The sequence below is a fragment of the Anthonomus grandis genome, chromosome 9 (genome assembly GCF_022605725.1).
Source record: "Anthonomus grandis grandis chromosome 9, icAntGran1.3, whole genome shotgun sequence".
In the NCBI taxonomy this organism is placed as follows: domain Eukaryota; kingdom Metazoa; phylum Arthropoda; class Insecta; order Coleoptera; family Curculionidae; genus Anthonomus; species Anthonomus grandis.
In genome coordinates this window covers 28,499,216-28,519,227 of record NC_065554.1, presented here as the reverse complement: position 1 = coordinate 28,519,227, position 20,012 = coordinate 28,499,216, and the positions used below count along the sequence as shown (strand labels likewise).

The 20,012-nt window shown below is 25.4% G+C and overlaps 2 protein-coding genes across 3 annotated transcripts in view; one reads left to right on the top strand and one right to left on the bottom strand.

Annotated features, from left to right (window-relative positions):
- LOC126740436 (TWiK family of potassium channels protein 7) overlaps positions 1 to 20,012 on the bottom strand; it is a 375,063-nt gene that overhangs the window by 245,516 nt on the left and 109,535 nt on the right. The window lies entirely within an intron of this gene.
- LOC126740165 (uncharacterized) overlaps positions 14,658 to 20,012 on the top strand; it is a 35,495-nt gene continuing 30,140 nt past the window's right edge. Inside the window, exons 1-3 of the mRNA XM_050446093.1 lie at positions 14,658 to 14,784; positions 19,203 to 19,349; positions 19,566 to 19,784. Of these exons, the coding sequence (XP_050302050.1) occupies positions 14,733 to 14,784; positions 19,203 to 19,349; positions 19,566 to 19,784 (418 nt within the window). The 5' untranslated portion in view covers positions 14,658 to 14,732. The remainder of the gene's footprint in view (positions 14,785 to 19,202; positions 19,350 to 19,565; positions 19,785 to 20,012) is intronic.

Below are 20,012 nucleotides of genomic sequence, written 5' to 3'. Positions count from 1 at the left end.
TGACATTAATGTGAGCAATGTAGATTTTAAATATTTAGTTCTATATGTTAAAAACAGGAAATTATAGAAAATTTAGAATATAGAAGACAAGGATTTAGTGAAAGAGCATCACTAGAAGTTGAACTCATGAATGCATGATTTTGGGAATAGAGTCGATTGTTATTACTACTCTTATTATTATTAAAAAATAAAATAAATTCGTGAAATAAAATGAAAATTTATATTAAAGACTTGGAATATAAAGAATCAACATTGCCAATGCCTGTAAAGCATAAAACATTGCCCAAAAAACTGTAAAAAGCTTTGAAATTTCTGAACAAATATGAAAAACCAATAAGAAAAAATTACACGAATAATAAAATGGAATGCCTGGAATGAAGTGAAAAAATATTGAATATGAAAAACATGATTTCAAAGATGTGTTAAAAATGATGGATATAAAAAACTACGTAAAATATTTGCAATAAAATTAAAAATTACATCAAAAACCTGGAATATGACAAAATATTACCCCAATGCCTGGAAAATGTCTAATTCTGATGAAAAATTGCATAAAATTCGTAAACTCACTTTGTAGAAATAATTTATAAAAAATTTTACTAAAAATTTTTTTTAATCATGTTAATCCAAATCAATAAAAAAAAATTCACAGAATATTTGGTAAATAATTAAATATGGTTAATAAACAGGCATTTATTAACCATAAATCCATGAATAATATATAAATTCACTTAGTTTTACTATTACTGCTATTAAAGCAAAAAATTTGACCAATACTTCAGGAAAATAAAATAAAATAATATAAATCAGATAAACGCTCGAACAGTCATCGTTACAAATTAACGAAACGATTGGTAAGCATTATTTCGTTAAATGAAATAAATTTCCAAACGGACGCACTATATATAAATTAAAAAAAAATTAAATAATTTTCAATAGCACTCTCCCCCGAAAACAAATTCGAAGCGTAATTATAAAATTCAAAAGGCAGATATATCCATCAAAATATAAAATAGAAACGTACGTACGTTTTTAATTTAATTTAAAATTTCCGTTTCGAAAAATATTCGGAGCGTAAACGCAACGCGAAAAGAAGAGTATAAAAAAAAATACCGTGCAAAACGCCACGCGTTTGATTGATCGAAATATATTGGGAGAGCGGTATTAATATCGCAGAGAGGAAAAAAAAACCCTGAAATAATGACCTGTCAAGTTATGCTATTGACGTCGATTTGACACGAATAATCATCCGAAAATAAAGGGATCCGCCCGCGAGGGATTAACGAAATTGATTATTGCGGTGATCCATCTTCAACCATGTCCGGAATAATTATTATTATTTTAAAATGAATTAATTATTAGATTGAACGTTAAAATGATTGTTTCGTATAAATCTTAATGCAATACTTTGGTTTTGGAAATTGTGAGGGAATTATGAGCGATAAAAATTAATCAAGTTTCGCCCAAGAGTTCCACGAAGTCTTTTTATACTTTTTTACTATCCTACTTTCTTATTATCCTTTTTTGTTTTTTTTTATAATTAATTTTTTTAATATTTACATGTGAAAGTTTCCAAGAAAGTAAACCTAATTTTTTCATATAAATACCTTAAAAAATCGATATGCAAATACTAGATCATAGTGGCAACAAGTAGGAAAAAAAAATTTATTCCTTGTCTTAATTTTCTCATGTATTTTTTTCAATTTTTTTAAATATTACAAATAAATCAAAATTTATATATCAAATTAATTATTAATTTATATAAATATTTTCAAATAGCTGCTTATACTGTTATAAAAGTTAATTGTGTTATTAAATAATTCAATTATTAAAATCATACTTAGTTTAGTAGGTTTAGTATCAATATTGCAGTAAATAAAAATCGGTGTATCCTAGATTACGATCAATTGTTATTCGTTTTTTTTTTTACTTGTGATATGACTTCTTTACATTTTGTTGAAAGAAATGCGTCTAATAAAGTTTATCTATCCCATTTTTTATTTTATTCCGCCTTTTTAAGAGCATTTTTTAATAAATAGCCCAGGTATTTAAAATAATATTTATTTCTCGGTTTATTTAAAATTATAACTGTCTAGAATATTAAAAATATTATTCCGAGAGTGTACAATAAAATTAAAAATTATTTGTATTGCAAAAAATATTTAAAAAATGTCCTTAAAAGCGTGGGAGAAAATACAAAATTATTTAATATTCCAGGCGTTTGAAATAATTTTTATTCTTCAATTTATTTAAATTTCATGAATATCGAAGATATTAAAATAAAACGTGGATCATTGTTTAAAATTAAATAATTTTTGATTTTTTTCTACGACTTTAAAGGCATTTTCTTCATAGTTTCAAGAAACTTTATTTTAAATGCCTGGAATAATTTAAAATAAACTCCAAAACCATGAAATAAAATCAAAAATTAATTTCAGGCTTGGAAACCTATAATAAAATTAAAAAAGCGTGGAATAAAATAAAAAACTATTTGACCACTCTGGACTATTAAAATAACTATTGTTTAACATGAATATTTTTTAAATTTTAGGCCACACTTTTAAAGGAATTTTTGTAATATTCTAGGGATCTAAATTAATTTTTATTATTTAGTTAATTCAAATTTTACATGCCCGAAATATTTAAAAAAATGACTCCAAAGTCGTGGAATAAAATCAATTATTTAAAATTTGCATAAATTGAAGAATAAAAATTATTTAAAATGCTTACAACATTTAAAAAAAAGCCCCAAAGGCATAAAATAAAACCCAGGCATTTAAAATTATTTTTAATCTTCAGTTTATTCAAATTTCATTTTCATGTTGAGAATATTTAAAAAAAATTACTTTAAAAGCGTGAATCATTAATTAAAATTTAAAAAATTTCGATTATATTTCATTTATGTTTTTTTTTTATTGAATGTAGCTTTTTTGCTAAATAAAGATATTATAATTCAATGACTTTGGAGACATTTCCTTAATAATTCAGGCATTTAAAATTTGAATAAATTGAAGAATAAAAATGATATTATTATGAACTAATAAAATAATTATTGAGAATTAGATATATTTTTTTAATTTTAGACCAGGCTTTTGAATGCATTTTTTTAATATTCTAAGCACTTAAATTAATTTTTATTGTTCAGTTTATCGAAATTTCACACGCCTTAAATATTTTAAAAAATTACTTCAAAAGCGTGGAATAATATCAATAATAATTTGATATTTCGGGAATATTAAAATAATCACTGATTCAAATAAAATAATTTTCGATTTTATTCTACGATTTTGGTGCATTTTCTTAATAATTTAGGCATTTAAAAATTGAATAAATTGAAGAACAAAAAATATTTTAAATGCCTAGAATATTTTTAAAAAAAGCTTTAAAGCTATGAACTAAAATCTCGGTATTAAAAATTATTTTTATTTTTCAGTATTCAAACTTCAGATGTGAAGAATATTTGAAAAAATACTCTAAAAGCATGAATCATTAATTAAAATGAAATAATTTTCGATTATATTCAGCGATTTTGGAGACATTTCCTTAATAATTCAGACATTTGAAATTTGAATAAATTCAAGAGTAAAAATGATTTCAAATGCCTGAAATATTTGAAAAAATTTCCAAAAATCAAATTTTAGGCTTGGAAACTTTTAAAAAAAATCAAAAAGCGTAGACTAAAATAAAAAATTATTTGACAACTATGGAGTTTTAAAATAATTATTGATTAACATAAATATTTTTATAATTTTAGCCAATACTTTTGAATGCATTTTTTTAATAATTCAAAAATGTGAATTAATTTTTATTGTTTAGTTTATTCAAATTTCACATGCCTAAAATATGTTAAAAATGACTCTAAAAGCAAAGAATTTTTATATAGACTGTGCTAAAAGCACGGAATAAATTTATCTGGAACTTCTGGAGTATTAAAATATTTAATTTTAATACTCCTATTATACTACTATACTATAATTATTATACTATAAGTTTTATTTTTTTTTACGACTTTAAAGGCATTTTGTTAATAATTTAGGCATTTCAATATACTAAATTATACTATACTACATTTGAATATACTAAAAAATAAAAATTAATTCAACTTCCTGAAATATTTTTAAAAGATGCATAAAAGCACGAAATAAAATCAAAAAATATTTGAGGCTTATAAATTTATAATAAAATCAAAAAGCGCGGAATAAAATAAAAATTTATTTGACAACTATGAATTATTAAAATAATTGTTGATTAACATGAATATTTTTTAAATTTTAGGCCACATTTTTTTTAATATCCCAGGCACTTGAACTAATTTTTCTTATTCTCTTGTTTCTTGTTTTGTTGTTAAAATATTTAAAAAAAATTACTTTAAAAGCATTAAATAAAACTAGTAATTATTTAAAATTTCAGGAGTATTAAAATAATCATTAATTAAAATGATTTTATTCTACGATTTAGAATTAATTTTTTTAATAATGAATTTTGTATTTTGAAAATACTCAGGCATAAAAGTTATTTCAAATGCTTTGTATATTATGAACATGCTTCGTGGAATAAAATCAAAATTTATTTGAAATTTGTGGAATACTAAAATAACCATTAATGGATGATGTGAAATAATTTTTGATTTTAATTTTTTAATATTCCAGGCGTTTAAAATAATTTTTATTTTTCGGTTTATTCAAATTCAAATGCCTGGAATATTTAAAGAGCTTTTTAATTTTTCTTAACCTGTTCAGAAATTAATTTTTTATATATAATTCACGATTTCATTAACAGTTAAAATTTCTATAATAAATCAAATCTAAATTAATTATAATTAAACATAACTTACTCTTGTATTACATAATTGATTTTCTAAATGCTCAAATAAATATATTTACACGAATAGGCAAACTATATTGAAAATGACTTTCAAAAAATATTTCGTTTAATATACGTATGATGACAAAGCTTCTCTTGTTGCAAAGAAATCAAAAAATTGTCACATGTGAAAGATCAGTTTTAAGTAGGTAAAAGTATGGAGAAAAATAATGGTAAAACTGATTTTTTCTGTATTTTAAGGTGTTTTAAAAATATAACGCTTTGCCCATCTCTATTTATTTATGTCTCAATTTGACCTAAATATCAGTCAAACTTCGATCCTCTCTACATATTTATAAACATTAACGACTTCTTATTCTTTTTTTTTCAATATACTAAAAGGCATGGAATCAATAGTTATAGAAGCAAAGAACATGTATGTTATCCTATAAATCCGTGGTCTACTTCCTTGTATTGTGCTATTAAAAAGTCAAGAATAAAATAACAAATTTTTAGTAAGTCTTAAAACTGTGAAGAATTTTCTAAATTCTGATAGTTTTTGAACCATTCAAGTTTAAATAAAATAATTTTTCCGAATGACAAACTTCAAACCCTATAACCGACACTGGATACGAGTAATTAACCGATCCAGTTAATCCAGACAGCGCAACTACTACGAAATGATTAAAGCGCGTCACAGTGGGTGCACGCCCCCGATTAGTATTCTGGAAACGGAATAACATAGTTGTAGCGCTGGTAGTAGAGACACGAAATTTAGTGTGGAACAAAGGTAAAACCGCGCGATGCAAAAGTGACGTCAGATATTTCTAGGTGCAATTTCACGCCTGATTTCGTTGCAGAAAACCGGGTAATTTTCGATGTAATGGGGTTGTTAACCCAGGTGGTGCCCGCTCGACTTCCTAAGTGATTTATCTGCTACGTTATTACTATCTTTCGTAATAAATTTCACAACTAGTCTTGTATTGTTGTACTTTCTAGTAGGGGATCAGATTGTTTGGTAAAGGTCTAGTTTAGCAACTTTTCTTACTCTTAGATTTATAGGAATAGGCATAAATTGTAGGTAATTTTATAGGAGGAACTATCGGTAAATTTTTATAAGACATATTGAGTAAAAGTCGTCCTTAGTAAGTAGCGTAGATGGAGTTTTCTTCCAGGCAGTTCATGTCTCTAAAGAGGCAGAGGAAGAATTATGGGTTAAAGTAACTCAACTGCTTTTAAAAGCAAAATTATTAATTTCTTCCAGGCAATCAAACTCATTAAAAAGAAGGAATAAATAACTCAATTGTCTGGAAAACAAACCTTAACCAATAATTTCATCCAGGTAGTTTGAGTCGTTAAAGAGGAAGAAGAAGAATTATGAGCTGAAGTAACTCAACTGCCTGTAAAAAAAAATTCAATAATTTCGTCCAGGCAATTAAAGACATTAAATGGAAAGATTAGTTTCGTCCTAGCTGAACATCATCAGGCCTAACAGATTACAAAAAGCCTAAAACTATAAATAGGCAACAACTTCAACTGCCTGGAAAAACGAAATATAGAATCATAACAGATACACCTACAGCTAACAACAAAGCGAAATTGATATAGGCAGGATAAGATAAAATGAGGTAATTATTTAGGAAGATGTAGCAATGGTCCTAAATAAAGGAATAAATAAAGAAAAAAGTAAATAAAGGAAGTGATGGAGTTCTTAATTTCTGGCTAGAAAAATTAACAAAAATTCTCGACGAAGTAACGAAGGCGCACAAAGGGTGGCAAGCAAAACCTATCCAGAGTTGCTAACCAAAGGAAAGGCATCTATGCTCCTCAACAGCAAAAATCCAGCCAATAATAATGAAAATAATAATAATAATGAAATTTGACCTTAAAAAAGGTCCAGATTAGTCCAGAAACCACCATTAAATCACTGGACTGGGGTATTGATAAATGACATAATCCAACAAAAGAAAATGAAGAATATACGTCAAAGAGAATACTGCAGAAGAATTAGACCTATCCTAAAAACCCAGCTAAACGTAAACAAAAAAATGTCAGCCATTACATCACTTGCTATACCCGTTATTTAACACAGTTTTAGTATATTGGATACAATCTGAAATTAGAAAACTTGATAGACAAACAAGAAAATTAGTCAAGCTAGGGCTAACATGAGTTTATTGTTAAAATAAATTTTAAGTAAAATGAATATTTTTCTAATTTTAGGCCACGCTTTTGAACTACAAATGTATAAAATATTTTAAAAAATCTCCAAAAATCAAAAATTATTTCAAAATTGGAAACTTAAAAGCGTGGAATAAAATAAAAAATTATTTGAATATTTATTAAAATAGTTATTGAAAAATATGAATATTTTTTAAATTTAAGGCCACGCTTTCGAACGCATTTTTTTTTTATATTCTAAGCACTTGAAATAATTTTTATTGATTAGCTTAGTCAAATTTCAAATGCGTTAAATATTTTAAAAAAGTGACTAAAAGCGTGGAATAAAATTAATAAATATTTGGAAATTCTGGAATAATAGAATAATCATTAATTAAAATGAAATATTTTTTAATATATTTCAATGACTTTGAAGGCATTTTCTTCATAATTCAGGCATTTCAAATTTGAATAAAGTGAAGCATAAAAATTATTTTAAATGCCTGGAATATTTTTAAAAAATCTCCAAAACCATGAAATAAAATTAAAAATTATTTCAGGCTTCAAAACCTATATTAAAATTAAAAAAACGTGGAATAAAATAAAATATAATTTGACAACTATGGACTATTAAAATAATTATTGATAAATATGAATATTTTTTAATTTCAAGCCAGACTTTTAAACGATTTTTGTTAAATAGTTTAGGAATCTGAAATAATTTTTATTATTTAGGTTGTTCAAATTTCACATGCCGGAAATATTTTGAAAACTTACTCCAAAGTCGTGGAATAAAATCAATTATTATTTGAAATTTATATAAATTGAAAAATAAAAATTATTTTAAATGCCTGGAATATTTTAAAAAAAGCCTTCAAGGCATGAAATAAAATCCAGGTATTTAAAATTATTTTTATTCTTCAGTTTATTTAAATATCACGAATGTCAAGAAAATTTTAGAAAAAAAAACTTCAAAAACTTGAATCATTAACTGTAACTAAATAATTTTTGATTTTTTTCTACGACCTTGAAGGCATTTTCTTCATAATTCAGGCAATTGAAATTTGAATAAATTGAAGAATGAAAATTATTTCAAATGCCTGAAATATTTTAGAAAATCTCCAAAACCATAAAATAAAATTAAAAATTAAATTCAGGCTTGGAAACCTATAATAAAATCAAAAACGCGTGGAAATAAATAAAAAACTATTTGACAACTATGGATATTTTTTAATTTTAGAACACACTTTCAAAAGAATTTTTTAAATATTCCAGGAATCTAAATTATTGTTAAGTTTATTCAAATTTCACGTGCTTGAAATATTTTAAAAAATTGCTTCAAAGTCATGGAATAAAATCAATAATTATTTGAAATTTATATAAATTGAAAAATAAAAATTATTTCAAATACCTGGAATATTTTTAAAAAAATCCTTAAAGGCATGATAAAAATCCAGGTATATAAAATTATTTTTATTCTTCAGTTTATTTAAAAATCACGAATGTCGAGAAAAATTTAAAAAAATACTCTAAAAACGTGAATCATTAATTAAAATTAAACAACTTTTGATTTTTTTCTACGACTTTGAAGACATTTTCTTCATAATTCAGGTATTTGAAATTTCAATAAATTGAAGAATGAAAATTATTTCAAATGCCTAAAATATTTAAAAAAACACTCCAATACCATAAAATAAAATCAAAAATTAATTTCAGGCTTGGAAACCTATATTAAAATCAAAAAAGCGTGGAATAAAATAAAAAACTATTTGACAACTATGGATATTTTTTAATTTTAGGACACACTTTCAAAAGAACTTTTTTAATATTCCAGGAATCTGAATTAATTTTTATTATTAAGTTTATTCAAATTTCACGTGCCTGAAATATTTTAAAAAATTGCTTGAAAGTCATGGAATAAAATCAATAATTATTTAAAATTTATATAAATTGAATAATAATAATTATTTTAAATGCCTGGAATATTTAAAAAAAAGCCCCCAAGGCATAAAATAAAATCCAGGCATTTGAAATTATTTTTATTCTTCAGTTCATTAAAATTTCACATGTCGAGAATATTTTAAAAAAATACTCCAAAAGCGTGAATCATTAATTAATAATCATTTTCGATTATATTCAACGATTTTAAAGACATTTTCTTAATAATTCAGGAATTTGAAATTGGAATAAATCTAGGAATAAAAATGATTTCAAATGCCTGAATAATTTGAAAAAATTTACAAAAATCGAAAATTATTTCAGGCTTGGAAACCTATATTAAAATAAAAAAAATAATAAAATCCAATAAGCATAAAATAAAAAATTATTTAACAATTATGAACTATTAAAATAAAAATTCATAATTATGAATATTTTTAAAATTTTAGATCACGCTTTTGACGGCATTTTTTTATATTCCAGGCACTTAAAATAATTTTTATTATTTAGTTTATAAGAATTTCACATGCCTCAAATATTTTAAAAAATGACCCCTAAAGCATGGAATGAAATAAATAATTATTTGAAATTTCGGGAGTATTAAAGTAATCATTGATTCACATAAAATAATTTTCGATTTTATTTTACGATTTTGGTGAAGTTTTCTTAATAATTTAGGCATATGAAAATTGATTAAATTTTGAAATATAAATTATTTCAAATGCTTGAAATATAAGAAAAAAATCTCTAAAAGTGTGGAATAAAATCAAAAGTTATTTGACAGGAATGAACTTTTAAAAATAATTATTTATTAACATAAATATTTTCTTAATATTAAGCCACGCTTTTGAACGCATTTTTTTTGTAGTCCAGAAATCTGAATTAATTTTTATTGTTAAGTTTATTTAAATTTTACATGCCTAAAATATTTTTAAAAAAGACTCCAAAAGCGTGGAATAAAATCGAAAAATATTTGAAATTTGTAGATTACTAAAATAATCATTGATTATATATTGTAAAATAATTTTTGATTTTATTCCACGCTTTTGTATTCCATGCTTTTGGGGCAATTTTTTTAATATTCCAGGCATTTTAATTCATTGTTAGTCTTCGGAATCTTCAAATTCCTTCAAAGGAGTATAATTATATTTTTTATTATTCCAGGAATCTGTATTAGGTTTGATTATTTAAGGTATTCAAACTTCACATGCCTCGAATATTTAAAAAAAAGCCCCAAAGGCATAAAATAGAATCCAGGTATATATATTCAACGATTTTGCAGACATTTTCTTAATAATTCAAAAATTTGAAATTTAAATAAATTGAATATAAATGATTTCAAATACCTAAAATATTTGAAAAAATTTACAAAAATCTAAAATTATTTCAGGTTTGAAAACCTATATTAAAATAAAAAAAATAATAAAATTCAATAAGCATAAAATAAAAAATTATTTAACAATTATGAACTATTAAAATAAAAATTCATAATTATGAATATTTTTAAAATTTTAGACCACGCTTTTGACAGCCTTTTTTTAATATTCCAGGCACTTAAAATAATTTTTTTTGTTTAGTTTATTGGAATTTCACATGCCCTAAATATTTTAAAAAATTACCCTAAAAGCATGGAATGAAATAAATAATTATTTGAAATTTCGGGAGTATTAAAATAATCATTGATTCACATAAAATAATTTTCGATTTTATTTTACGATTTTGGTGATGTTTTCTTAATAATTTAGACATTTGAAAACTGAATAAATTGAAAAATATAAATTATTTCAAATGTCCGAAATATTTGAAAAATCTCCAAAAATCTAAAATTATTTCAGGCTCAGAAACTTAAAATAATATTCGAAAAGCGTGGAATAAAATAAAAAATAATTTGACAGCTATGCACTATTAAAATAATTATTGTATAACATTAATATTCTTTTAATCTTAGACCACGCTTTTGAACGCATTTTTTTAATATTCCAGGAATTTAATTGAATTTTGATTGTTTATTCAAATTTTAGATACCTAAAATATTTAAAAAAAATGACTCCAAAAGCGTGAAATTAAATAAAAAAATATTTGAAATTTGTAGAATATTAAAATAATCATTGATTATATATTGTAAAATAATTTTTGATTTTATTCCACGCTTTTGTATTCCATGCTTTTGGGGCAATTTTTTTAATATTCCAGGAATTTGTATTAAGTTTTATTATTTAAGTTATTCAAACTTCACATGCCTGAAATATTTTAAAAAATTACTCCAAAGTCGTGGAATAAAATCAATAATTACGTAAAATTTATATAAATTGAAGAATAAAAATTGTTTCAAATGCCTGGAATATTTAAAAAAAAAGCCCCAAAAGCATAAAATAGAATCCAGGTATATATATTCAACGCTTTTGGAGACATTTTCTTAATAATTCAAACATTTGAAATTTAAATAAATTGAAGAATAAAAATGATTTCAAATACCTGAAATATTTGAAAAAATTTACAAAAATCTAAAATTATTTTAGGCTTGGAAAACTATATTAAAATTAAAAAAAAATACAATAAGCATAAAATAAAAAATTATTTAACAATTATGAAGTATTAAAATAATTACTGATAATTATAAATATTTTTTTAAATTTCAGACCACGCTTTTGACGGCATTATTTTCATATTCCAGGAACTTAAAATAATTTTTATTGTTTAGTTTATAGGAATTTCACATGCCTTAAATATTTCAAAAAATTACTTCAAAGCGTGGAATGAAATCAATAATTATTTTAAATTTGTAAAATAATTAAATAATCATTTTTGATTTTATTCCACGCTTTTGTATTCCATGCTTTTGGGACAATTTTTTTAATATTCCAGGAAATAATTGATTCAAATTCGAATGCCTGGAATATTTAAATAGGTTTTTATTTTTATTGACCTGTTAAGAATTTAATTTTATATATGGTTCATGATTTTCTTGACAGTCAAAGCTTCCATAATAAATCAAACTTAAAATAATTGTAATTAAAAATAACCTACCTTTCTATTACATAATTGACTTTCTAAATGATCAAATAAATATATTTACACGAATAGGCAAACTATATTAAAAATGACTTTCGAAAAATATTTCGTTTAATATACGTATGATGACAAAGCTACCCTTGTTGCAATAAAATAAAAAAAAGATACAAAGAGTTGGTCAATTTTTTGTATCTCTAGACTTTTTAAAGTAATTTTTTACATAGTCCAGGGATCATGGAATGGGGCATAGATGAGATGTCATCATTCATCATTTTCTACTTCATTCCACATGCTTGAAGTATAAAGAATGTTTTCCATTTTTCATTTTCTCTCAATTTAATCAAAAATTAGAATACAAATATGCAGATGATACTATCTTCTCCAAAAAACAAATTTTTTAGTAGAATCAAGAGTTTTCACATGTTGAGTTTTATAATTCGCGCGTGGGCTTGGCATAGCGCAAATAATTCAATTATCCTAATTTCCATCTATTTAAAAAGAAGGCATACGCAGAATTGTAAATAAGATATTGAGAATAGGATTTTTATGTGATGCTAACCATTTAATATGCCAAGCATGTGGAGAAATTTAACAATTTACTTCAGGTATGTCGAGTTACTTTTCACATTTAAGATTTTCTTTCCACGCATTTGAAATAAAACATTTGCATTAGAAAAAACTTGGCTGAAGAAACAAAAAAAATACGACAAATGTTTAAATTTGTATGTTGCACCCTTAGTCTTCACTTTCTGTGAATGTAATGAAAATGTTATCCTATGCAAGAATAGGTTTCCCATTTTATTCCAGATACTTAAACTCATTTCCTCTCTGTGCCAGGTATATGGAGAAATATGATGTTTTATTCCAGGTATGTTTTGAAAATATTAAAAGATCTTCTTGGAGTCATTTTTCAGTTTCTTCCAGGCATTTCAAAGTATTCTGTCGTAATAGTGAACATCATTATTGGTATAGTTTTTACAAATTAAATTTCTATATATTACAGTAATTTTCTATGTTATACCAGACAATTTAAAGTATATGTTCAATTTAATTAAAATCTTATTTAAAGAATTTTAGATAATAGGTTTCAATATTTTTTTTGATATCGCACTATAAATAACCAGTATAATTACCAGGCTAATTTAATTATCTTTTTTTAATCTGGTGTAATAACTTAATTTTTATGTTTTATGTGTAGATTGCACATTTATTTTATTGATACCATTTACCCAAAATAAAAAAAATGCAATATTTGGATTTAGTAAGATAATCTTTAACAAGAATTTTTAGAAACATATTTGGTTCTAACAATTGGTCGGATTAACAGCTTTATGGAAATTTTTTAATTTAGTGAATAATAACTTGGCATATAGATAATAAATGTCTGAGAAGATTAAAGAGAAGTTATCGTCTATTATGTGTGATTTATGCTATGTTTGTTCAAATATTATATGTTTGTTACATATATTGTTCTGTTGCTATTAGTATATATGCAACCGACAAAAAAGCTTATTTACAGTAAACAGCTTTGAAAAAGACGTAAATAAACTTCGACACCTTAAAAAAAGGTTAAAAAAAAAGTTTTTAATTTCTGGATTCTAAACCTGCTCACTCCATTTACGCTTTAATAGGACTTGAGACATTAACGTTACTAAGTTTTATCATACTAATGTCAAAAGAAATAAATAAAGACACTCTTCTGCTCTATCGCCCTATTGGACAAAAAGTGCTTACTTTGGTCAAAGCACAACTATATCCAGGTAGTTTATAAAAATTTGTTTCTTCTGCATATCAGCGACTGGACGCAAATAAGTGAAGATATTTGTTACGTTCAGTCTACTGCAACTGTGTACATTCATTATGCCAAAACATACGTGGCAATTTTTTTTTAATGGTTTTGTGTCGACCTCATTTAGCCAAAAGTTCCAAGCGGAACCGCGGTATTCATGTTGTATAATGGCTCTTATCTCACAGCCACCTATACACCTGTGTCCTAAACAAATTAGAAAAACTCATTGGTTCACTAAATTATTTCACTAACTCTAAAATTAAATTGAAAATCCCTTAAAAATTGTCCCATGCTAATTAACGTCAGGTCCAATTTTTTAATTAAAAAAATCCCCCAGATTCAGATTTTTCTTTATTTATTTTTTTTATTGCCCGAGCCATATTGAATATTTCCTGTCCGACACATTTGTCCAACGAGAGTCTTTTAATAAAAAAAAAGCTTATTTGCTCTCCCTTGGATGTCTGGGGAGACTTTAATATCTGTCTAACTCACTTGGAGGATATCCGGTATTATACTGCTTTCGTACATTATTAAAAAGCAACAGTCCAAATGGAGTTTTCTGCTTTGTATTTTACACTTATCGTTCTAAAAGAGTATAATAATTTTTTGGGTGTTATGGTTTCCTACATATCTTTCTATTCCTTATATTATTTTATGCCCATATTTAAAATGTCACAATATTTTTTACTGGTGGTTCCAGTGGGCTCCACAAATTACTTAGAATTTGCTTAAGCCTAAAATGCTAATTATAAAAGCCTTCAACCATCAAATAACCACTTAATATATTGTGTGATAAAATGTATGCATTTTTAGTATTTTATCCTAATATTTGCTACATATGATTAAAATTATCTCTAGCCTTGCACTTTTTTTAATATTAATAAATCCCCGATGTTTTCGAGCGAAAAGAAATTTGAAAACCAAATACGCTTAGAAATTCAGTACGCGTAATCAGTATCGAAAAGGTACTATAATAACCAGTTTTGTTTAGTTGTAGTCATTTTATTTGTGAAGCATTTGGTGTTTAAGCATGTATTTTAAGTTGTTTTTTGTTTTGTGTTTTTTTAATGAGGCTTGTGATGGTGAGTTTTTAAGGTGGTTTAAGCATGAAAACTTTAAATTGACAAACAAATCTAATTTAAAGTGTTACAAGTGTTGAATAAATAGCATTTAGAATATACATATTTGTCATAGTATATAAGTATTGAAGTGGTTTTGTCTTAATGACATAGTTAAATGATATCTTTGTAAAAAATTCTACGGTATTGAAATAACTATACCAGCAGCTTACTTATAGGGGAATTTGATCAGAAGTAAGGGAATAAGAGCACTTAAAAAATAATGATGTTTAAGGACAATAGTTTTTTTTTCCAAAAAATTCCACAAAATGTTCACAAATCTAAAACTAGTCCAAATATAATTTTGAAAATTTGCATACATATTCCCTGAATAATTTCATTTAACACCTGTTTCAGCGTTTTCTTAAAAATATACATGAGGCAGAGAAAAAAAAATAATGTTTAAAAAAAATATTTTTTTCTTTTTTAAATTCCAGAAAAAGCCGATAACTCAAAAACTAGCTCAAATACAAATTTGAAAATTTGCACACATATTCTCTAAATAATTCCATTTGACACCTATTTCAGCGTTTTCTTGAAAATGTACATAAGGCGGTGAGAAAAAATAATAAATAAAAAAAAATAATTTTTTTTCTAAAAAATTCCACAAAATGTCCATAATTCCAAAACTAGTCCAAACACAGTTTTGAAAATTTGCATACATATTCTCTGAATAATTTGATTTGACACCTATTTCAGCATTTTCTTGAAAATGTACATAAGGCAGTGGGAAAAAATAATATTGAAAAAAAATAATTTTTTTTTTTAAATTCCACAAAATGTCCATAATTCCAAAACTAGTGCAAACACAGTTTTGAAAATTTGCATACATGATCTTTGAATAATTTCATTTGACACCTAATTCAGCGTTTTCTTGCAAATAGACATAAGGCGGTGAGAAAAAATAACATTGAAAAAAAAAAATTTTTTTTTCTAAAAAATTCCACAAAATGTCCATAATTCCAAAACTAGTCCAAACACAGTTTTGAAAATTTGCACAAATATTCTCCGAGTAATTTCATTTGACACCTGTTTTAGCGTTTTCTTGCAAATAGACATAAAGCGGTGAGAAAAAATAATATTGAAAAAAAAAATTTTTTTTTCTAAAAAATATTTTGTCAAAAAAAAAATTTCCAAAAAATTCCACCAAATGTCCATAACTCAAAAACTAGATCAAATACAAACTTGAAAATTTCCACACATGTTCTTTGAAGTATTTCATTAGATACCTATTTCAGCGATTTCTTAAAAATGTACATAAGGCGAAGAAAAAAAAAATTGTTTAAAAAATTTTTAATTTTTTTCCAAAAAATTCTACAAAATGTCCAAAAATCCAAAATTAGTTTAGATACAATATTGAAAATTTGCATACATGTTCTTTATATAATTTTATTAGACACCTATTTCGGAAATTTTCTAAAAAATATTCATGAGGTGGAGAAAAAAAGTAATAATTAAAAAAAAATAATTTTTTCCCAAAAATTCCATAAAACGTCCATAACTCAAAAACTAGTTTAAATACAATTTTGACAATTTGCATAAATATTCTCCGAACAATTTTATTTGACACCTATTTTAGCGTTTTCTTGAAAATATACATAAGGCGGAGAGAAAAAATAATGTTTAAAAAATATAATTTTTTTTTCTAAAAAAATCCACACAATGTCCAAAATTCCAAAATTAGTTCATACACAGTTTTGAAAATTTGCATACGTATTCTCTGAATAATTTAATTTGACACCTATTTCGGCGTTTTTTAAAAATATACTTGATGTGGAGAAAAAAAACTCTATAAAAAAAAAAATTTTTTTTCCTAAAATTCTACAAAAAGCCCATAACTCAAAAACTAACCCAAATACAATTTTGAAAATTTGCATACATATTCTCTGAATAATTTTGTTTGAATATTTTGGCATTTTCTTGAAAATATACAGTGCCGGCCAAAAGTAGAGAAACTTTTAATATTTTTATTTTTTTCTTATTAAAACTATTTCGAAGTAATTGTAAATAATGTTTATGGTTATATCTAGTAGTGACGAAAATAATTAGAAAAAAAAATTGAAAACAAATAATTTATTACAAAATATGAAAACAAAATGTATTTTCTCTAAGGACAGAAATGGAGAAACTTTTTATTTTTATGACATAATTATGTTATAATACAAAATGTGGATAAAAGCACACTAATACTTTGTGGCATAACCGTTATTCTTCACAACTTCACTACACCGTCTTGGCATAGATAGATTCAAGAAGATTGTGTATAATATCTCCGGAAATTTCACCCCATGCTTCTTTTAGGACTTGGAATAATTCATTCATCGTCTTTATTTCGGAACTTATTCGGATTTTTTTGTCGAACTTTTTTGTCTAGGTGCTCCCACAAGTTCTCGATGGGATTTAAATCTGGACTTTGAGCTGGCCACTTCAGAACTTGAATTTGTTGAGAGGTTAGGAAATTTTTAACAATCTTAGAAGTGTGCTTGGGGTCGTTATCATGCTGGAATTTCCAAATTAACGACAAATTATCCTCGGCGTAGGGAAGCATATTATTCCTTAAGATGTTTAGATAATATTGGCTATTCATGATCCTATTCTCACGAGTGGACCAACGCCATGCCCGGAAAAACATCCCCACACCAACACATTACCGCCTCCATGTTTGATTGTGGGAATAGTGTACTTTGGGTTGAATTTTTCATTCTCGGGACGTCTAACCCATCTCATATCATCTGACCATAAAATGTTTTTCCATTGATTTTAGGTCCAATGTAAGTGTTCTTTTGCGAATCTTAAACAAATTTGTCTATTTTTCGTTGAAATGAAAGGTTTTTTTACCGGTCTCCTGGCTTTTAAATTGGCGTGACATAAACGTCTTCGAATAGATCGAACTGAATGGGAAATGCTGGGATATGCCTTTTTTATATCTTCGGCGGAGAAAAATTGATTTCTTATAGAACATCGTCTAATTAGCTTGTCAGTTGCAGATGTTGTTTTTTTGGGTCTACCTGGCTTAGAGATGCTGGCAGTAGTGCCTCTAGTTTGCCACAATTTGATTTGTTTAAAAAAGACACTTTTATGAAGATCAAGTTCTCTAGCGATTGTTACTTCTTTCACTACTACATTGTGCTTCTCAATTATAAGTTTTTTTATCTGTTCAGATAAATTTATACCTCGAGGCATTTTAATACTAAATAGGCATCTTCACAATCGAAAACGAACTGCTTCAAACGAGACCTATTTAATTTAAAATATTTAATACAAAAAGTTTCTCTATTTATGTCCTCAAGTAAAAAAAAACATTGTTTACTATTTACATTCCTGTGATAAATATTCAAACTGTTTTGGTATGAATTTATGGCTTAGTCTAAGATAAATATTTTTAATACATGGTGTCACAAAAATTTTTGAATAGATTATTAAATTAGAAAATAAATTAAAAGTTTCTCTACTTTTGGCCGGCACTGTATATTCTCTGAATAATTTTATTTGACACCTATTTCGGCGTTTTCTAGAAAATATGCATGAGTCAGAGAAAAAAAATAATGTTTAAAAAAAAATATTTTTTTTTCAAAAAATTCCACAAAAAGCCCATAACTCAAAAATTAACCCACATTCAATTTTGAAAATATTTATACATATTCTCTGAATAATTTCACTTGACACCTATTTCGGCATTTTTTTCAAAATATACGTGAGGCGGAGAAAAAAATAAGGTTTAAAAAAATATTTTTTTTTTCAAAAAATTCCACAAAAAGGCCCTAACTCAAAAACTAGTCCAAATACAACTATGAAAATTTGCATACATATTCTCTGCGTAATTTCATTTGACACCTATTTCAGCATTTTCTTAAAAATATACATGGTAAGGAGATAACAAATAATGTTTAAAAAAAAATTTTTTTAAGGGAATAAGAGCATAAGACAATCCAGAAAAAAATCATTTTTTATCCTCGGCTTCAAACTCAAACAAAATTATATAAAATTATATTAAATATATAAAACCAAAAAAAAATATTTTTTAATTTTTTATTCTAACTAGTTGAACGAAAAAACTCACTAAAACGATATAAGTAACCATAAAAAAACAAATCTTGTTAATTTTTTTTAACAATAAAACGCTTTAATACCTTTTTAGTAAATTGTAGCTTTTTTGTGATTATTATAATCTTACTTGTTAGTAAACATTAAAACGCGATCATAAAAGCTGCCATTAACAATTTTTAGATAAGCAATCCGGTATCATTTGAACAACCACTTTTTAATAATATAACTGAATGTATTTAAAAAGATTAAATTATTTTAATATTACTTAGACGTTAGAAGGCATTTGCACGAAAGTTTAAAAATGTCACTCCTATTTTTCTTAATCTCTGTTTTAGCTTTGAGAGATGTAGGATCCAGTAAAGTAGATTTCAGGAAAATTATTTACTACGATAAACTAGTAACAGAATATTCCCAGATTGCTGACTCTTTTCAGTATCCTAGCGATGCCAGGGAGTACTTGCCAGAAAATGACACAATTCACGGTAAGTACTATACAAATTTTACTTAAAAAACTATTTCAAAGTATACTGCAACATTTTCTGGAGAGCTCTATACACGTTTGGCAAATGACCTTATTAAGTGCGGTAAAAAACAATACTAATAGACGATTCTGTCTTTTTTATTTTAACTTAAATTTAAGTTATTGCATTAATTACCGCACCTTTGTTGTCCAGACCTGAATGCTATTTTCCCTTTAGATTTTGGTACCTATGACTTCATAATAATCGGATCTGGATCGACTGGATCGGTGCTGGCAGGTCGCCTATCCGAAGTGCGAAGATTCAAAGTTCTTTTATTGGAAGCCGGTGGATTTGCCAACGATTTCGTGAGGATGCCTGGAAATGCCGGAGCGGTTGTCCTTTTAAATGAATTTAATTGGGGTTATCGGTCGGTACCGCAGAAATATGCTTGTCAAGGTTAGTGGTAAGGCTTTGGTCAAACTTGGGTATTAGTCATGAGTTTAATTAAAATTCGTTCAAATTTTAGAATAAGCATATTAATACATAAGGTTTTTTGATATCCTAAATTGCCTGGAAATATTTTAAAAAATTTTATTTGTTTAGCTATTTTAAGTATATTTCCAAAAGGAATTAAATATTTTGATACGAATCTTTAATATTATGTTTATATAGAATATTCTTGTT